Below are 16,261 nucleotides of genomic sequence, written 5' to 3'. Positions count from 1 at the left end.
TCTTTCCTAATATCCTCGTTTTTAATATGATATTGCCATTGATGACATCTATTCACGGCTCTAATCTTTCTCAGGACTCTCATATCTGTGGTCTCTAGTCTTTGGTCAAGTGTTTTACTTCTGACCCAGCTCTCAGATACATAAGTTAAAACTGATTTGAACACTGTCTTGTATACAGATAATTTAGTCTTGCAACTAATTTCTCTCTTATTCCATATGAATTTATTCAATTGACTTCCTACCATAACAGCTTCGTTGATTCTGTTGTCTATTTCCATATTTAATTTACCATCTTCATTAAAAATTGTGCCTAAGTAGCTGAAATGTTTTTCTTGTTCCACAGGTTCTCCATTCACAACACAGCTGAGATTTTCAATGATTCTGCCTATTTTCATTGTCTTTGTCTTTTTATTGCTGACCTTCATACCATATCTAGTACAACAGTTATTCAATTTAGTCAGAGAATCTTGCATTTCACATCTGAGAGCTGCTCAACTTTTATTCGCTTTAAAACTTTCTTACATGTTATTCTTTTCAATATGAAATTCAATTTTATCCTGCTCAAGACTAAATAGTGATCACTTCCAATTTCAAATCCTCTGTACACTCTGGTGTCCTGCACCAGGGAGAAAACATCACTATCAACAATAACATAGTCAATGAGACTTTTCTTATTCCTAGCCTCTGCTCTCCATGTGAATTTGTGCACATTTTTATGTTGGAACATGGTTTTAATAATAACCAGTCCAAGTCCTAAGCAGAAATCCAACAGGCATTTGCCATTATTATAAGCTTTGCTCTTTTCTCCAAATTTTCCCAAAACAATTTTGTATGTCTGACAATCACTTCCTACTCTGCTATTTAGATCCCCAACAAGGACCAACTTGTCTTTTTTCATTGTGTCAGTAGCTTTCTCTAGAGCCTCAAAAAATTCCTGCACTTCTACCTTAGTAGAGCCATCTGTGGGACCATAGGCACAAATAAGTCTCATTGTCCAGTTCCCCATTCTGATATTTGCCCAAATCACTCTGCTTGACACTGCCTGCCATTCAAGAAGATGAGCCTCGTATTTTGTGTTGAATATTATGGCTACTCCTTCATTTTATATAACATTTTATAACAATGTTATAAATATAACATTTTATATTTATTGCTCAAAAAGATCTCACCAGTTTATGTCTTTTTTGTTTCAGTCACCCCTATTATGTCGATCTGGTGCTTATCTAATTCCTCAGCTAGCTCCATTTCTTTGCCATTCAGGTTTCTTACGTTGATAGTACCGATCTTTAACTCTGGTGATGTTGAGTTCGGGTTTGTTTTCAGATTTGTTCCAGTAGCTGACTTTTCGCTGTTCGCCCTGGTTCCCTGGCAAAAACAACAGGGGCCTTGTTTAACCAGGTGACGCCCCAGCCGGCATGAAATTTTGTCATGTTGTACCATCATTTTTTATTTTGGTTTAACCAATAAGAATACAATTTGGTCGGCTAAATCCCAAATTGCCAGCCCATCCTCGTTCGTTCAGTATCCAAGTAGATTCCCAACAGGGTGCACCACGAGAAGGTGAGGATTGGACATTAGGTCAGAAGCTCTGGTCGGTTCTCCCCATGCCTTTAAAGGCTATGTGGAGGTCTCCTCTCAGTTATACAGCTTTGACAGTAAATTTTCTAACTTTCTCAATTCCTCGTGCATAGAATCACTGTGTACATACCTTGCAATAATAACCAATCGAGCTGATGAGATAATATCTGTAGTTTCGTCGAGATAAATGGAAAAACAATGGCATGAGTTCAAGTCTTGTTGTATTTGATTTTCTATACTAGCATTCATTAATATAACTCTGTCTTTAATAGTATTCCTACTTAATGGTAACTCTTTCATGCGCTTTACAATTCTTTATTATTATTATCCTTTTATCTCACACACATCTCATCATACCGTGTCTTACACATTCAAACTCCTTGCAGACACCACACTCTCAGGCAAGGCATTCCAATCACTCACAACTCTGCACGAAAAAAACCTGCCTCTCACTCCCCTACTGACACCCTCTTTATACAGTTTCCAGGGATGACCTCTGGTTCTCCCCTGATCTCCCACTATTCTCTGTAGAACTTCTCCACCACTGATCCTATAACAACCCCTTACCAACTTGTAGGTCTCTATCATATCTCCCCTCTTCCTTCTCTCCACTAGACTCTGCAAATTACATCTTTTCAATCTTTCCTCATACTCGACATTCCAGAGGCCAGAAAAAACTACCTTAGTCAGTCGCCTTTGGACCCTTTCCAACATCTCTTCATCCTTCTGAAAACCAGGTGACCAAATCTGTGCACAATAGTCCATGTGTGGCCTAATCAAAGCCTTATACAATGGAACAAGAATCTCTCTACTTCTTCACATCAGTGTCCTACGCATCATTCCCAGACGCCTTTGTGTTGTCTTCACAATTTTGGTGATGTGCCCCCTAAATTTTAGATCCTTATCCACTACCACCCCCAGATCTCTTATTTCCTCTACTTGCAACAATAGATTCTCACCAAGCATAAATTCTGCATCCCATCTTTGTTTTCCAAATTTTAAAACCTCACATTTTGCAACATTGAACTCACATCCCCATTTGCTTGCCCAATCACTCAATTTATTCAAGTCTTCTTGCAAGGCCACAACATCTTCACTACTCTTTATGGTTCATCCCAACTTTGCATCATCTGCAAACAACTGAGTATCTCCATCCAAATCTTCGCCAATATCATTAATATACAAGTTAAATAGTAATGGCACTAAAACAGACCCCTGAGCCAGTCTCCAATCCAATGAACTAATCTAATATCCAACCCCATCTGCTCTAGTTTGACTGTCAACTTATCATGAGGTACTCTATCAAAAGCTTTTGCGAAATCCAAGTATATTACTGTGTATCCTTCTCCTCTGTCCAAGGAAGCAGTCACTTTATTATAATAAGTAAGTAGATTAATAAAACATGATCTCCCTTTAGCAAATCCATGCTGTCCATCAAAGATTATACCATTATTGTCAATCCAACTCTGGATCCTAGTTCTCACAAGCTTCTCCAACAACTTAACCACAACACCTGACACACAGATAGGCCTATAGTTTGATTAGTTTGATGCTTGAGTTCGATCACCTCCTTTGTGAAGTGGCACAATCTTGCCCTCCTTCCACTCCTTAGGAACTTGACCAAGTGCAAGACTCGTATTAAAAAAATATGTCAAGGCAGGTGTCTACTCTCTGGCACATTCCTTCAGAATATGCGGTGATATATTATCAAGTCCCACAGCCTTATTTACATCTAGTTTACTCAACTCCCCAAACACCACTTGCTCACTTACAGTCAGTCTCTCCTCCCCATCATCAACTGCTCTCAATTTCTCCATGAAGTCACATTCACAAGATTGAAAGATCTTTGTGAACTGCACATTAAGTATCTCCATCACATATTCTGCAACAGCTGTCTTTATACCATTTCCTCCAATCAATGTCATCCTTCCATAATCATTCTTTCTTTTGCTGGCTTTATACCATTTCCTCCAATCAATGTCATCCTTCCATAATCATTCTTTCTTTTGCTGGCTACATATCAGAAGAACTCCCTAGGATTCTTTTTGGCTTCATTAGCTAACTGCTGTTCATACCTCTCTTTAGCTACTCTCACCAACCAAGTCACCCTCCTTGCCTGGTCTTTGTAGACCTCATGAAATTGGTAACTTCCACTTCTCTTATGCTGCCTCCACAATGCCCTTTTTCTTTGTATTGCATGCTTAATTTCTTTATTCATCCATCTCACACCTACCTTATTTAACCTTCTCACCCATGGTATACATTTAGACATTGCATCTACTAAATAGTTTTTGAAAATCCCCCAAGCTGCACTGATCTCTTTTCCAGCTAACTCCTCATTCCATGCTACATCTGCAAGCTGTCTCCTGAGCTCTTCATAATCACCCCCCTTGTAGTTCCACATATACCCTTTTTTCACAGGGGTCCTTGCACTGCTGGCAACCACCTAGGTAATCACCTCATGGTCACTTTCACCAATTGGTGGGTGATTTGACACCTCATTGATAATTACATCCTCCGATGAGATGACCAAATCCAAGACCCTTAATCCTCGTGTGCCCTCTGTTACATACTGTCTGAGGTAGTTATCCCTTAAAAACTCAAGAAACTCATTTTTTTTACTTCCAGTTGCTATCTCTTCATTCCAGTCTATATTGCCATAATTAAAATCACCCATAATGATCACCCTTTTCTTATTTGCTTGGCTTATTTGACTATACATTTCACTATCACCACCATCCACATTACCAGGTCTATAACAACATCCCACCAAGTATTTGATTCTATTCACCTCTGTCTCACACCATACTGCCTCAAAACCACTGGTTTTGAGGCAGTATGGTGTGAGATAGAGATTTGAGGCAGTATGACTCTACCTTGTATGGACATAACTCTTTCTCTATCATCAATAGCACCCCCCCCTACCTTTTTACCCCTTCTATCCTCACGAAACACATCATACCTTTCCATCTCTATTTCCTGTCAGGATGTCGTCCTCATCTAATCATGTCTCACTTATTCTGACAATCTCTGGGTGCACAGACGCAATTAGTGCAACCATTTCATCCGCCTTGTTTCTTGTACTTCTAGCATTGGTATACAAACACAACAACTCATTTCTGGATCTACAGCTAGTTCCACTGATACCACTCACTCGATGTGATCTCTCCATGCTGGACTGGGGCCATTTCCCTTTCTGCTTCTTCATTTTAGAACCCTTTGCAATTCCATCTGTTTCCTCTTGATCCCTGGTCATCCCATTACTTTCCTGCCTACACATGCTCTCACCTCCTCTTGGAGCATCCACCTTTCTCATGCTGTGTACCTCTGTCCACCCTGAGCCTCACCGTTTCCCTGCTCCTCTTGCACACCCATTCTCTCATTTTCTATACTCATACCTCTCACTTCCCCATTCATTTCCACTTCTTCAATCTCACCTGTCTTACTCTCCTGCTCTTCCACATCACTCCCCTCTCGATCTGATTCATTCTCTCTATTCACTTCTCTACTTTCCAGCAGCAGTCTCTCCAAGCGACTCACACCATAACCACTCAAATGCAGTCCATCGCTCCCATACAGCTCACTTCGTCCCTCAAACTCATTCCACACATTAACAAACCGTACTCCCATCTCCTCACACATTTCAGCCAGAATATCATTCATAATCCTTGCTCTCCACCTCATTTCACCACAATCATACCTAGGCAACACACTGACTACCCTTCCTGTCACACTATTCTCTTTTATCTTTCCAAGCAGTCTCCTGACATTCATTTTGACATGCTCTTTGTTCTCTCTCAAATCATTTGTACCAATTAATACAATTAACTCTTTTGCTCGCTCCTGCCTCATATTCAATGCCTCAATCACTCTACTCATTTTAATGCCTGGAAAACATACCTTGTGCATTTTATCCTCTAGCACACCTTTAATAATGGAGTCGCCATACAACGCCACTCGCTCATCTTTCGTTAACTCTTTCATACCATCATGATTTATTTTAATAGTTTTGACCTGAATTCTCTTAATTTCATTCCGCATCCATTTCATTTCTTGCTTCATCCAATCCAATTCACCTTCCGAACCTTGCGGCACATTCTCTCTATCATTAAATCTTTCTAAATTTCTACCTCTCGACCCCCTCTTCTCACTTTCCCTCTCATTCATCCTTCTTTGTTTCCGTACTTTCGGTCCAACATACGTCCAACTTTCACTATCATTCTTCTCACTTTCACTCTCATTTATCTTTCTTTGTTTCCGTACTTTCGGACTAACATGCGTCCAACTTTCGCTATCATTCTTCTCACTTTTACTGTCATTCATCTTTCTTTGGTTCAGTACTTTCGTTCCAACATGCGTCCAACTTTCGCCATCATTCATTCTTTTTTTGCTATCATTTATTCTTTCGATTTTTTTTACTTGCGATTTCTGCATCACGCCATTTCTACTTTCATTTGTTCTCTCAATTTCGTTTCTTTCCGCCTCACTTTCGTCCCTTTTAACATCCGTTACGGTTGTCAAATTACTCTTTTTCTTTTGTCCTGATTTTTTAACATTTTTTCGCCTCTCTTACTCACCATCCTTCTCTTTCAAACGTGCACTCGCAACACAATCAGTACTAGCACTTTCTGTCATAAATTTCATATTCGCATTCATCAGTTCCTCGTTCAGGTCACACTTCGCACACACCCTTCTTCCATCTGCACTAAACATCCACAAATCATGTTGAAAGTTTATTTTTCACTTGGTTAGAGTATAATAAATTTAGTTTAATCCTTTGTCCAAGTGTGAGCAAACAAAGTTTGCGCCTGAAAGTATCTTCAGGACCGGGGTAAGGTGGTACAACACCGGGCACTCCTTGCAAAGGTGGAGCAAGCTACCAACACTCCTATCTCAGTATCTCCCATAATGCAAAACACATCTCCTTGCGGATACGTCTAATGTTATGCATTAAGGGAAGGGCCACAACCCAGACTAGTTTCGACCTTTATTGAGGTCTCTTCAGTGGGAGCCAGGCCCGAGTGGAGATACCAGGCAGAAGCATTAGCAGGTCATCTCTACCTATTCTGCCTGGTATCTCCACTCGGGCCTGGCTCCCACTGAAGAGACCTCAATAAAGGTCGAAACTAGTCTGGGTTGTGGCCCTTCCCTTAATGCATAACATTAGACGTATCCGCAAGGAGATGTGTTTTGCATTATGGGAGATACTGAGATAGGAGTGTTGGTAGCTTGCTCCACCTTTGCAAGGAGTGCCCTGGTGTTGTACCACCTTACCCCAGTCCTGAAGATACTTTCAGGTGCAAACTTTGTTTGCTCACACTTGGATAAAGGATTAAACTAAATTTAATCCACAAATCATGTATGTAATCGAAGGAATACATATAACAGACCTCATACTTAATGAAACGACTGAAATCTAAATTAAAATCATGGAATGAGAATGCTGCCGCCATTTTTTTTTTTTTCTCTGCAGGTTACTAGGTCTAATAATAACGATTTCGTAATTTAGTTTATGCAAGAAAAAACCCCCACACTAATAATATCGGTAGCGTACAACGTTTACAGCCGCTCTTACTTAAACAATTACGCATATATACTTAATTATTCCTAGTAAAACTTATCTGAATCAGGAGCTCTTCAAATCGCGTCTGCAGCGCTTGGCCCACTAGTGCCCTCTCTTATTATGAAAGTCCTCAAATAAAAATGGTGCACACTTTACAAAAGCTTCTTTAATATAATCACCATCACTAAGTGGTTTCCCCATGTTCAACAATAGTATGTGAAATACTGTAACTTGCGGCTACTAAATTTGAAGGTCCTCAAACAAATTTAATTAAAGTTCCTGATTGGGATTCTGCCAGTTTTAGATGCTGCAATATGTATTCTTTGCTTATTAGATATATGAAGAGCCAAAGGCTTCAATTCGGCGACATATGACTTGTTTAAGTTAAGGGATATTACATCCCATATTGTTTCTTAGCCGATATGGGAAGTATTCTTTGCGTTCTTCAAAAGTTTTTTCTAGGAGCTATTTGTGCTTAGTTTCAAAATGTCTTCTTATATTCCAAGTTCTACCCACAGAACTTTATCGCCTCTATCAATAACACCATATTGTTCAGTCCAGGCATCTTGGAAATTTCTTCCACTTCCTTTCTGTTGATAATTTTAGTCTTTTATTAGTGCTAGCTACCATTGTAAAAGGGTTCACAAATTAAAAAAGAGCACAATTATATACAGCGGTAATTAAGCAGTATTAATTAATAAGAACTAACAATTACTGGAAATGAATTATACACGAGCAACTCAAATTACTTAAGTGGCAGACCATGCAAGACTACCACTACTTCTTTAAGCATGGTTGCCAGATTTATTACCGGTACGTTCGTAGCAACCTTGTTAAGTTTTAATCTCTATCTTGCTACTAAATAGCAGCTATTTAGTAGGTTTTGTTGTGACATCATAAGTTGTTACTATTTGCATTATTTAACAAAATTTACTCAATTTATTGCCACTATAAAAATGTTTTCATTATTTACTCAGATAAATTCAATATTTAATGCTGCGAATTATATTTTCTGTTAAAGTGTTTTTAAATGTTTAGAACTTGTATTACTCAGTCGAGAGACTTGGAATGCATGCATGAACGAATTTCACACAGAAGTCAAATGACAACTTTAAGTTTATAATATATAAAGCACATATTTATAAGTTTGTATCTTATAATATTGATAATAATTTTTATAAGTTTTTATAATATCATATGACTATGCAGAAATTATAATGATTAAGAAAGAAAACATAAACTTAAAACGCTTATTGTTGATAGGCTAGTTACAAAATAAAATAGAAATAGGCTAACTATAAAATATAATTCTTTCAATGAACCGAAACCTACCTTCACCTTAACTGAGAGTGATCTTACACGATTTATCGCAGTTTTTTCATCAGAATACCAATATCTTTCAACATCCAAGGTGTGTCACCTGAAACCCTCAAGTGTGTCAGTGCTGGCACACGTGTCATAGGTTTGCCATCACTGGTCTAGGAGAAAATTAAATATTCCATGGGAAGAAGTAAGAAAAATTGATAGACTGAATGAGTTTCCAGAAATATGGTAATGAAAACCTTTTATAATTCTTTTGTTAAGAAAGAAAAGAATATTGTGATATAAAAGAAAAGAGATGTTATGTTTTCGAACTCTATATTTGTAGGAAGAAGGACTATAGTGAATATTAGATAGCAGTGTCTTAAATCTGAAGGCTATTTTTCAAGTATTTATATGAATGAATTGCAGTTTGAATTGTTGCGAGTAATGATCTATAAAATTACCGATGTGACTGTTTTGAGAGTATGCGTAGATGAGTAAGGATATTTAGAAGATGTTAACAAAACTTAGTGCTGTGAAATTAACCTATGATTGGGTATGTTGTGTGAATTACAGCTGCTATGTTTAACTTAATAACTTAGGATACATCTATTCCAATTGAGTATTTTTTTGTAAATGTGTAATCTTAGGAATTTAATAAATGTATCTTGAATGTCTTAACCTGTTTTGTGCCTTGAATTGAATCCAATGCACTGCTTGCTAATATCTGAATCTGAGTGGGAAAGAATTATATGACAGAGACCACGACTGCAAACTAAAGTATTTTAAGAGAGATAGATAAAATTGAGATAAAGAGTATTTAATAGATTGATTAGCTTAGTATATTTTCTGAAGGTTACTCCTTGGTTAAGAGGAATTTCTAACCTAGGGATCTGGCTGGCGCAGCTTGATCAAATAAATATTGCCAGAACCTGATTAGGAGGTGACGCGTCAGACTGTTATTGCTCAGGATCGGACTCTATTCAGAAGTCTACCCTTTGTTAATTATTTAACATACTTAATCATTCTAAGAAACAGCCAATTGCGTGGATAGATTTTACTGTAGATGAGAGAGTACAGTGTTCTGATATTTGCAGGTGTATAGACCATAGAGGTATATATTTAAAGTTATAACACTACACGGTAATAATTTAAGATAAGTGATATAAGTAGAGGAACACAAAGTATCAAATAAAGAATTGTCATGACATAACACCTCCTAGGAAACACAAAGTCTAACCTACCACTCCTTAAACTCATTGACCGTTCTTGCTCTCACCACTCCATCAGGCAATGCATTCCACGGTTCAACCACCCTCTATGAAAAGAAACCACTCCTCACCCTCTTGCTCACAGTTTCCTTTCGTAACTTCCAGGGATGGCCCCTTGTCATCACTCCTTCCCGTTGTTCAACCAAGCAAAAGAACTCCCCAGTGTCAAACCTGTGACCACCTCTCAACAGTTTAAAAGTCTCAATCATATCGCCTCTCCCTCTTCTATACACCAAAGTCTGCAGTCCACATTCCCTCAGCCGATCCTCATAACTACCATCATTGAACAGTCCTGAATCTGTCTTTTTACCCTTTCCACGGTTAATTTATCCCCTTAAAATCCTGGGGACCAAATCTGAGAACAATAGTCTAAGTGTGGTCTGATCAAGGTCTTATAGAACAGAATGATAACTCTTATCTCTGCAGGTCATCATCCTTCTCATTATTGCAGCAATCCTCTGTGTTACTTCACCACCTTTGCAATATGTCCCTTGAATTTCAGGTTTATATCAATCATTAACCTCAGATCTTTTGTCTCCCCTACTTCCTCCAATAAAGTATGCAGCGTCCCATCGATGTGTCCCAAACCTCAAGACCTTATATTTTGCTGAATTAAACTGATACCCCCATTCATTTGCCAATCTGTCTAGCTTAGTCAAATCCTCTTGCAGGACTACCACATCTGCACTATTATTACGTTCTTTACAATGTATAACATTCTTTCTTTTTGTGTGTAAAAGAACAGATACAGCGGAATTAAGAACTGTTTATGACAGTGTAGGTTATGTTGAGAAGATACTAGTTGTAATATGGAATTAATCTCATCATCATCAAATTCCTGACATGTATCCTCAAGGGGTGTACAGGATATGATAGTCCTTCATGAAAAATTTACCTCATTACTAACTTCCTATCCACAATTTTCCTCCAAATCAGTCTGTTACTTGTCAAGACGCCAATATTATTATTATCAGATCTTATATTTCCATCATCTAAGGCACTTTATACTGTATCAATCCACCAATATCTTGGTCTTCCTCTGGGTCATTTTTCCTGCCAACCTGGCAAAGAATACTTGTTTTGCTAATCTTTCCTCACCCATTCTGTTCAAGTGACCAAACCACCTGAGATTAGCTCTGCTAACGCATTCCTGGATGCTGACAATGTCAATTTTTTTCCTAATATCCTCATTTTTAATATGATATTGCCATTGATGCCATCTGTTCACACCTATAATCTTTCTCAGGACTCTCATATCTGCGGTCTCTAGTCTTTGGTCAAGTGTTTTACTTCTGACCCAGCTCTCAGATCCATAAGTTAAAACTGGTTTGAACACTGTCTTGTATACAGCTAATTTAGTGTTCCGACTTAATTTACCATTTTCAATAAAAATCGTGCCTGAGTAGCTGAAATGTTTTACTTGTTCCACAATTTCCCCATTCAAAACACAGTTGACATTTTCAATGATTCTACCTATTTTCCTTGTCTTTGTCTTTTTATTGCTGACCTTCATACCATATCTAGTACAAACGTTATTCAATTTAGTCAGAGAATCTTGCAAACTCGTAGTGCATTTATTTAGAAGTATAACATCGCCTGCATAAAGCAAAGAGCTGACATTAACATCTCCAATTCTGATATCATGTTTAATATCACTTTCTTTCATAATGTGATCCATATAGATAATGAATAACAGAGGGGATAATGTACATCCTTGTCTCTCACACCAGATTTAACATTAAACCATCTTCCTGTACTTCCTTCAATTCTGACTTGCAACTCAAATAAAGACTAAGTATTGCTTGATATAATGCCCCATTGACACCATATAACTGTAGTGTATTGAATAGCTTCTCTCTTGGCACCTTGTCATATGCCTTTTCCAGATCGACAAAACTTAAATACAGATCTTTGTTATATTCCCATGCTTTCTCAACTAATTGTCGTAAAGTGAAGAGCTGACTTTGACAGCCTCTATTTCGCCTGATCCAGCTTGTTCTTCACCAAGCTTTTCTTCCACAATTCTTCTCAACCGTTTCTCAAGTATACAGCATAGATCTTGCCAGGAGCACTCAGTAGGGAAATACCTCTGTAATTCTCACATTCCATTTTATTTCTCTTTTTATATATGGGTACTATTAGAGCTCTACTCCAATCATCAGGGATTCGTCCCTCTGTCCAGGCCTTCTGAACTATGCAGTGCAGCCACTGTAAGACTTTTATACCAGCATACTTTGGCATTTTTCTGGTCGAATATCATCTACTCCTGCTGCCTTTCCACATTTAAAGCCTTTGATGGCTTTTTCTACTTCAAGTATGGATATGTATTCCTGACTGCATGCCTGGTCAGTGTTTTTTACCTGACTATCACTGCTTGTTTCATTTAGCAATTTTTCGAAGTAATTACTTCAAGGATATCTTTTTCTCCTGTTTTCATGTCGCCTTTATCATCTCTAATTCCTTTTACAGCACTCTTTCCTCCATTTCTAAGCTTCTTCAACAACCTCCAGTATATCTTATGACTTTCTTGATATTTATTTTTCTATGTTCTTGCCAAAGTCCTCCCATGACTTTTGTTTTGCTAATTTTATACAGTGTTTAGCTTTCTTACATTTGTCTCTGTCTTCTCTAAGAGCACAAGCTAACTTATTTGCCAGGAACTTTTGACATGCTTTCTTCTTTTCCTTCACTGCCTCTTTAACTTCCTGTGTCCACCATGGAGTTCTGATTTTTCTATCCTTGCAGACAACTTCACCATATGCCTCTCTGGCTGAATCAATCAGGGTTTTCTTCAAGGTTTGCTTGCCACTGAATCTCCAAGGTTTGGTTCTTGTTCTCAAACTGTTTCATTTTTTCTTCCATAATCTTTGTGTATTTTAGTCTACAGTTCACATCTGAGAGCTGCTCAATGGTTATTTGTTTTAAAACTTTGTTACATGTCATTCTTTTCAATATGAAATTAAATTTTATCCTGTTCAGGACTAATAGTGATTGCTTCCAATTTCAAATCCTCTGTACACTCTGGTGTCCTGCACCAGGGAGAAAATATCACTATCAATAATAACATAGTCAATGAGACTTTTCTTATTCCTTGCCTCTTCTCTTCATGTGAATTTGTGCACATTTTTATGTTGGAACATGGTGTTAGTAATAACCAGTCCATGTCCTGAGCAGAAATCCAACAGGTATTTGCCATTATTATTAGCTTTGCTCTTTTCTCCAAATTTTCCCAAAACAATTTTATATGTCTGACAATCACTTCCTACTCTGCTATTTAGATCCCAAACAAGGACCAACTTGTCTTTTTTCATTGTGTCAGTAGCTTTCTCTAGAGCCTCAAAAAATTCCTCCACTTCTACCTTAGTAGAGCCATCTGTGGGACCATAGGCACAAATAAGTCTCATTGTCCAGTTCCCCATTTTGATATTTGCCCACATCACTCTACTTGAGACTGCCTGCCATTCAAGAAGATGAGCCTCGTATTTTGTGTTGAATACTATGGCTACTCCTTCTTTTCCTTGATTGTCATTGCCTGAATATAACATTTTGTATTTATTTCTCAGAAATATCTCACCAGTTTTTGTCTTTTTTTTTTTCAGTCACCCCTATTATGTCGATCTGGTACTTATCCTATTCCTTAGCTAGCTCCATTTCTTTGCCATTCATCTCTCATGAATGAAAGTATCATATGAAAGTCAGATAATTATATTTATGTAGAGTAGAGAAGTTTTGATTCATTAAGTTTCTTAGGTGCATATATGAATACTAATTTTAGTAATAATTCTTATGTTATACTTAAACTTTAAAATACTGTGCAAATTAAGCAAGCATTTGGTTGTTAGCTCCAGTAAAAACATGTTAGCTATACTGTCAGTTCTCGTTAAACTGCTAAATTACCATACTTAATGTTGCATTAATGAATGCTGAAGTTACTAGGAGCTATGCCAAATATTCTGCTGCATTAAGCCAAGTTGAAAATGCTATGTTATTTAAGGTTGAAATAAATCATATTGGAGGTTTAATGGAATATTTTCAGCACTGGGAAAGGATTAAAACTAATTTTAATGTTATTTTGTTTCAGTCACTGAGACACTTTCAGGGATTACAAATAACTTTTCTAACAACACTGAAATACAATACAATACAATACTAAGTGAAACATGTGGGTGACTCTAAAGTCCTATCTAGGTGGTGTGCCCTCTATGGGCATTTGTAATTGGCTTAGGATGTAAAGTGGGATCTCTAATAATTAAAGTTTCCCAAATTTTGGGAAGTTACATGCAACCGTATTTATTTAAATTTGGTTGATTTCTGAGTGCAGCCACAGATTCTAAAAACAGCCCTTCTTTTTTGAATTTACTATGGTGGAGCATCATGGGTTTTTCTCCAGGAGATCCTGTGAGTTGTATCCAAAACATGATCTGCAAGTCCAGATTGACCATAGTCATGATTGCAGACATATGATTTGTGTTCTTCTAAACAGATGGTTGCTGATCTGCCTGTCTGTCCAAAGTAAGCCAGCTTGCAGAAACAGGGTACTCTATATACTCCAGGCACTGAGAGAGAAGGGAGCTGATCTTTGGTGGAACAGATAAGGGTAGTAACAGTGGGGCTTAAATGCTGTGTGGAGGTTGTACTTTTATAAGGACCTGGCTATTTTTCTGATGTGCCACGGATGTAGGCTATGTTAAAATGTTACAACATGCTGATTTGCTGTAAAAAACTGGAAACCTGAATATTAGTGTACTTTGCAAGCTTCCAGTTTTTTTACAGCAAATCAGCATGTTGTAACATTTTAGAACATGATGAAGTAATCATGCTGTAAAATACAAAAACCTAGTTTTTACTACAAATTAATAAATAATGATGATGATGATACTGTGAATATATCATAATTCAGATTAATAAATAATAATAATTATTGTTATATTGTAAATTAACAATTATTTTAGAATTTTTTCATAAATATATTTAGCTTTTGTTAGGGATATGTGTAAAGTCAACAAGTACACTCTATGAAATAAGATATTTTATCTTTTTGTTGTTGTTGTTTCCATTTAATCACACAAATCAAATAAAATTGCAGTACTTTTGTAACTCATGATGTTCCATTGTTCAACTCCCTTTGTTGGAATTCATAATGTCCCAGTGAAGTACATCATTCTGTTGTGTAGTTGTTTAATTCCATCTTTGCTGCTTAAGCACTTCATAAACCATTTTATTGATCCATGTTTAACATTATCTTCTCTGTTCCTTGATTGTTGTCTTCTCATCTCTTCACAGATTTGTTTCTGTTGATTGATTCCTTTAAACAGTTAATGGCTGTGGACACTTTCTTAGTTGGTACATTCACATGATGTACCAGTCCTCAGACTTTTTTGTCATATATTTGTAGTATTATTATATTCTATTATTATTATGTAACACCTCATTCCAAGGACTCATCACAGGAGGTCACACTAAACAACATAACTATCTACACCAATGAATTGTCCATCCATACTGTGTCACTATATACAATCTGCAGCCCATAACAATCTAGTGCAGAGCAACTATACCCTTGTATGTCAAATGCTTGTATTCCCTGATTGATGTGCCTGCATGTGGGGTGAAAAACCACAGTTTCTGGGAGAAAAGCTCTACTAACATCATGTGAAGTTGGCTAACTCACCTTCAACTGAAAAGCACATCAAAAGGCACATTCTCACATCATTCTTCTAACTGCACTATAAAGATTTATGCCTAATACAAACAACAACAACAAAAAAAAAAAAAAAAAAAAAAAAAAAAGGAAAATGTAAGCTCTTGCAAAACTAGTTCTCAAGAACTCAAGAACAAAAGTTAGCACACTGAAATCAGTATTAATTTAGAATTATTAAACTAAATATGCATTTTAAAATTAAAACCAAAAAAGCAAATGCTTGTTACAAACCTTATGTGTTTGCATATGTTTTTTGACATTTGATTTCTGAGCAAAGGCTCTACCACATACAATACACTGAAAAGGCTTCTCCCCAGTATGGCACCTAATGTGCTGTTGGAGATCAAAATTTTTGCTAAATGTCTTCTCACAATATGCACATCTTAATTTGCAACCCTATACATTTCAGAAAAAATAAAATAAAGTAATGATTAAATACTTGAACATAGAAATGAGAACTATGATATAGATACAAATATATTATATGTAAAACCTATGGGAAGGGTATCAATATGATAAATCACTTATTAAATATGATGGATATAAGAAATACCTTACATTAACTAAACTGTTAAAGATTACAAAACAAAATTTGAATTAAATAGGAATGGTAAGATTAATTTGAAAAGCTTTTACAAACAATGTTAAAAGAGTAATAAGTATAACAGAAATGGATTAAGCATAATTAATTCCTCTGTAAATGAATGTGAGTGGAGAAGAATTTATTATGTTTTTCACAAGCGTACAAGTGTGGTCTGAAAAGTTCTCAGCCTAACAATGAAAAAACGAATTTATAATTTCTAAATTATTTTTATTTTTCAACAGAATCTTTCTTAAGACTAATAC

The 16,261-nt window shown here is 36.7% G+C and overlaps 1 protein-coding gene across 1 annotated transcript in view; it reads right to left on the bottom strand.

The window, feature by feature from the left end:
- LOC150096595 (uncharacterized) overlaps positions 1–16,261 on the bottom strand; it is a 140,085-nt gene that overhangs the window by 85,400 nt on the left and 38,424 nt on the right. Inside the window, exon 2 of the mRNA XM_090408658.1 lies at positions 15,647–15,811. Within this exon, the coding sequence (XP_090264784.1) occupies positions 15,647–15,811 (165 nt within the window). The remainder of the gene's footprint in view (positions 1–15,646; positions 15,812–16,261) is intronic.

Source organism: Typopeltis vanoorti, chromosome 18, assembly GCF_054136105.1.
Source record: "Typopeltis vanoorti isolate ZY-2024b chromosome 18, IOZ_Tvanoo_1.0, whole genome shotgun sequence".
NCBI lineage: Eukaryota > Metazoa > Arthropoda > Arachnida > Uropygi > Thelyphonidae > Typopeltis > Typopeltis vanoorti.
The sequence above is the reverse complement of the archived record's forward strand: the minus strand, read 5'-3'. Positions and strand labels throughout refer to the sequence as shown.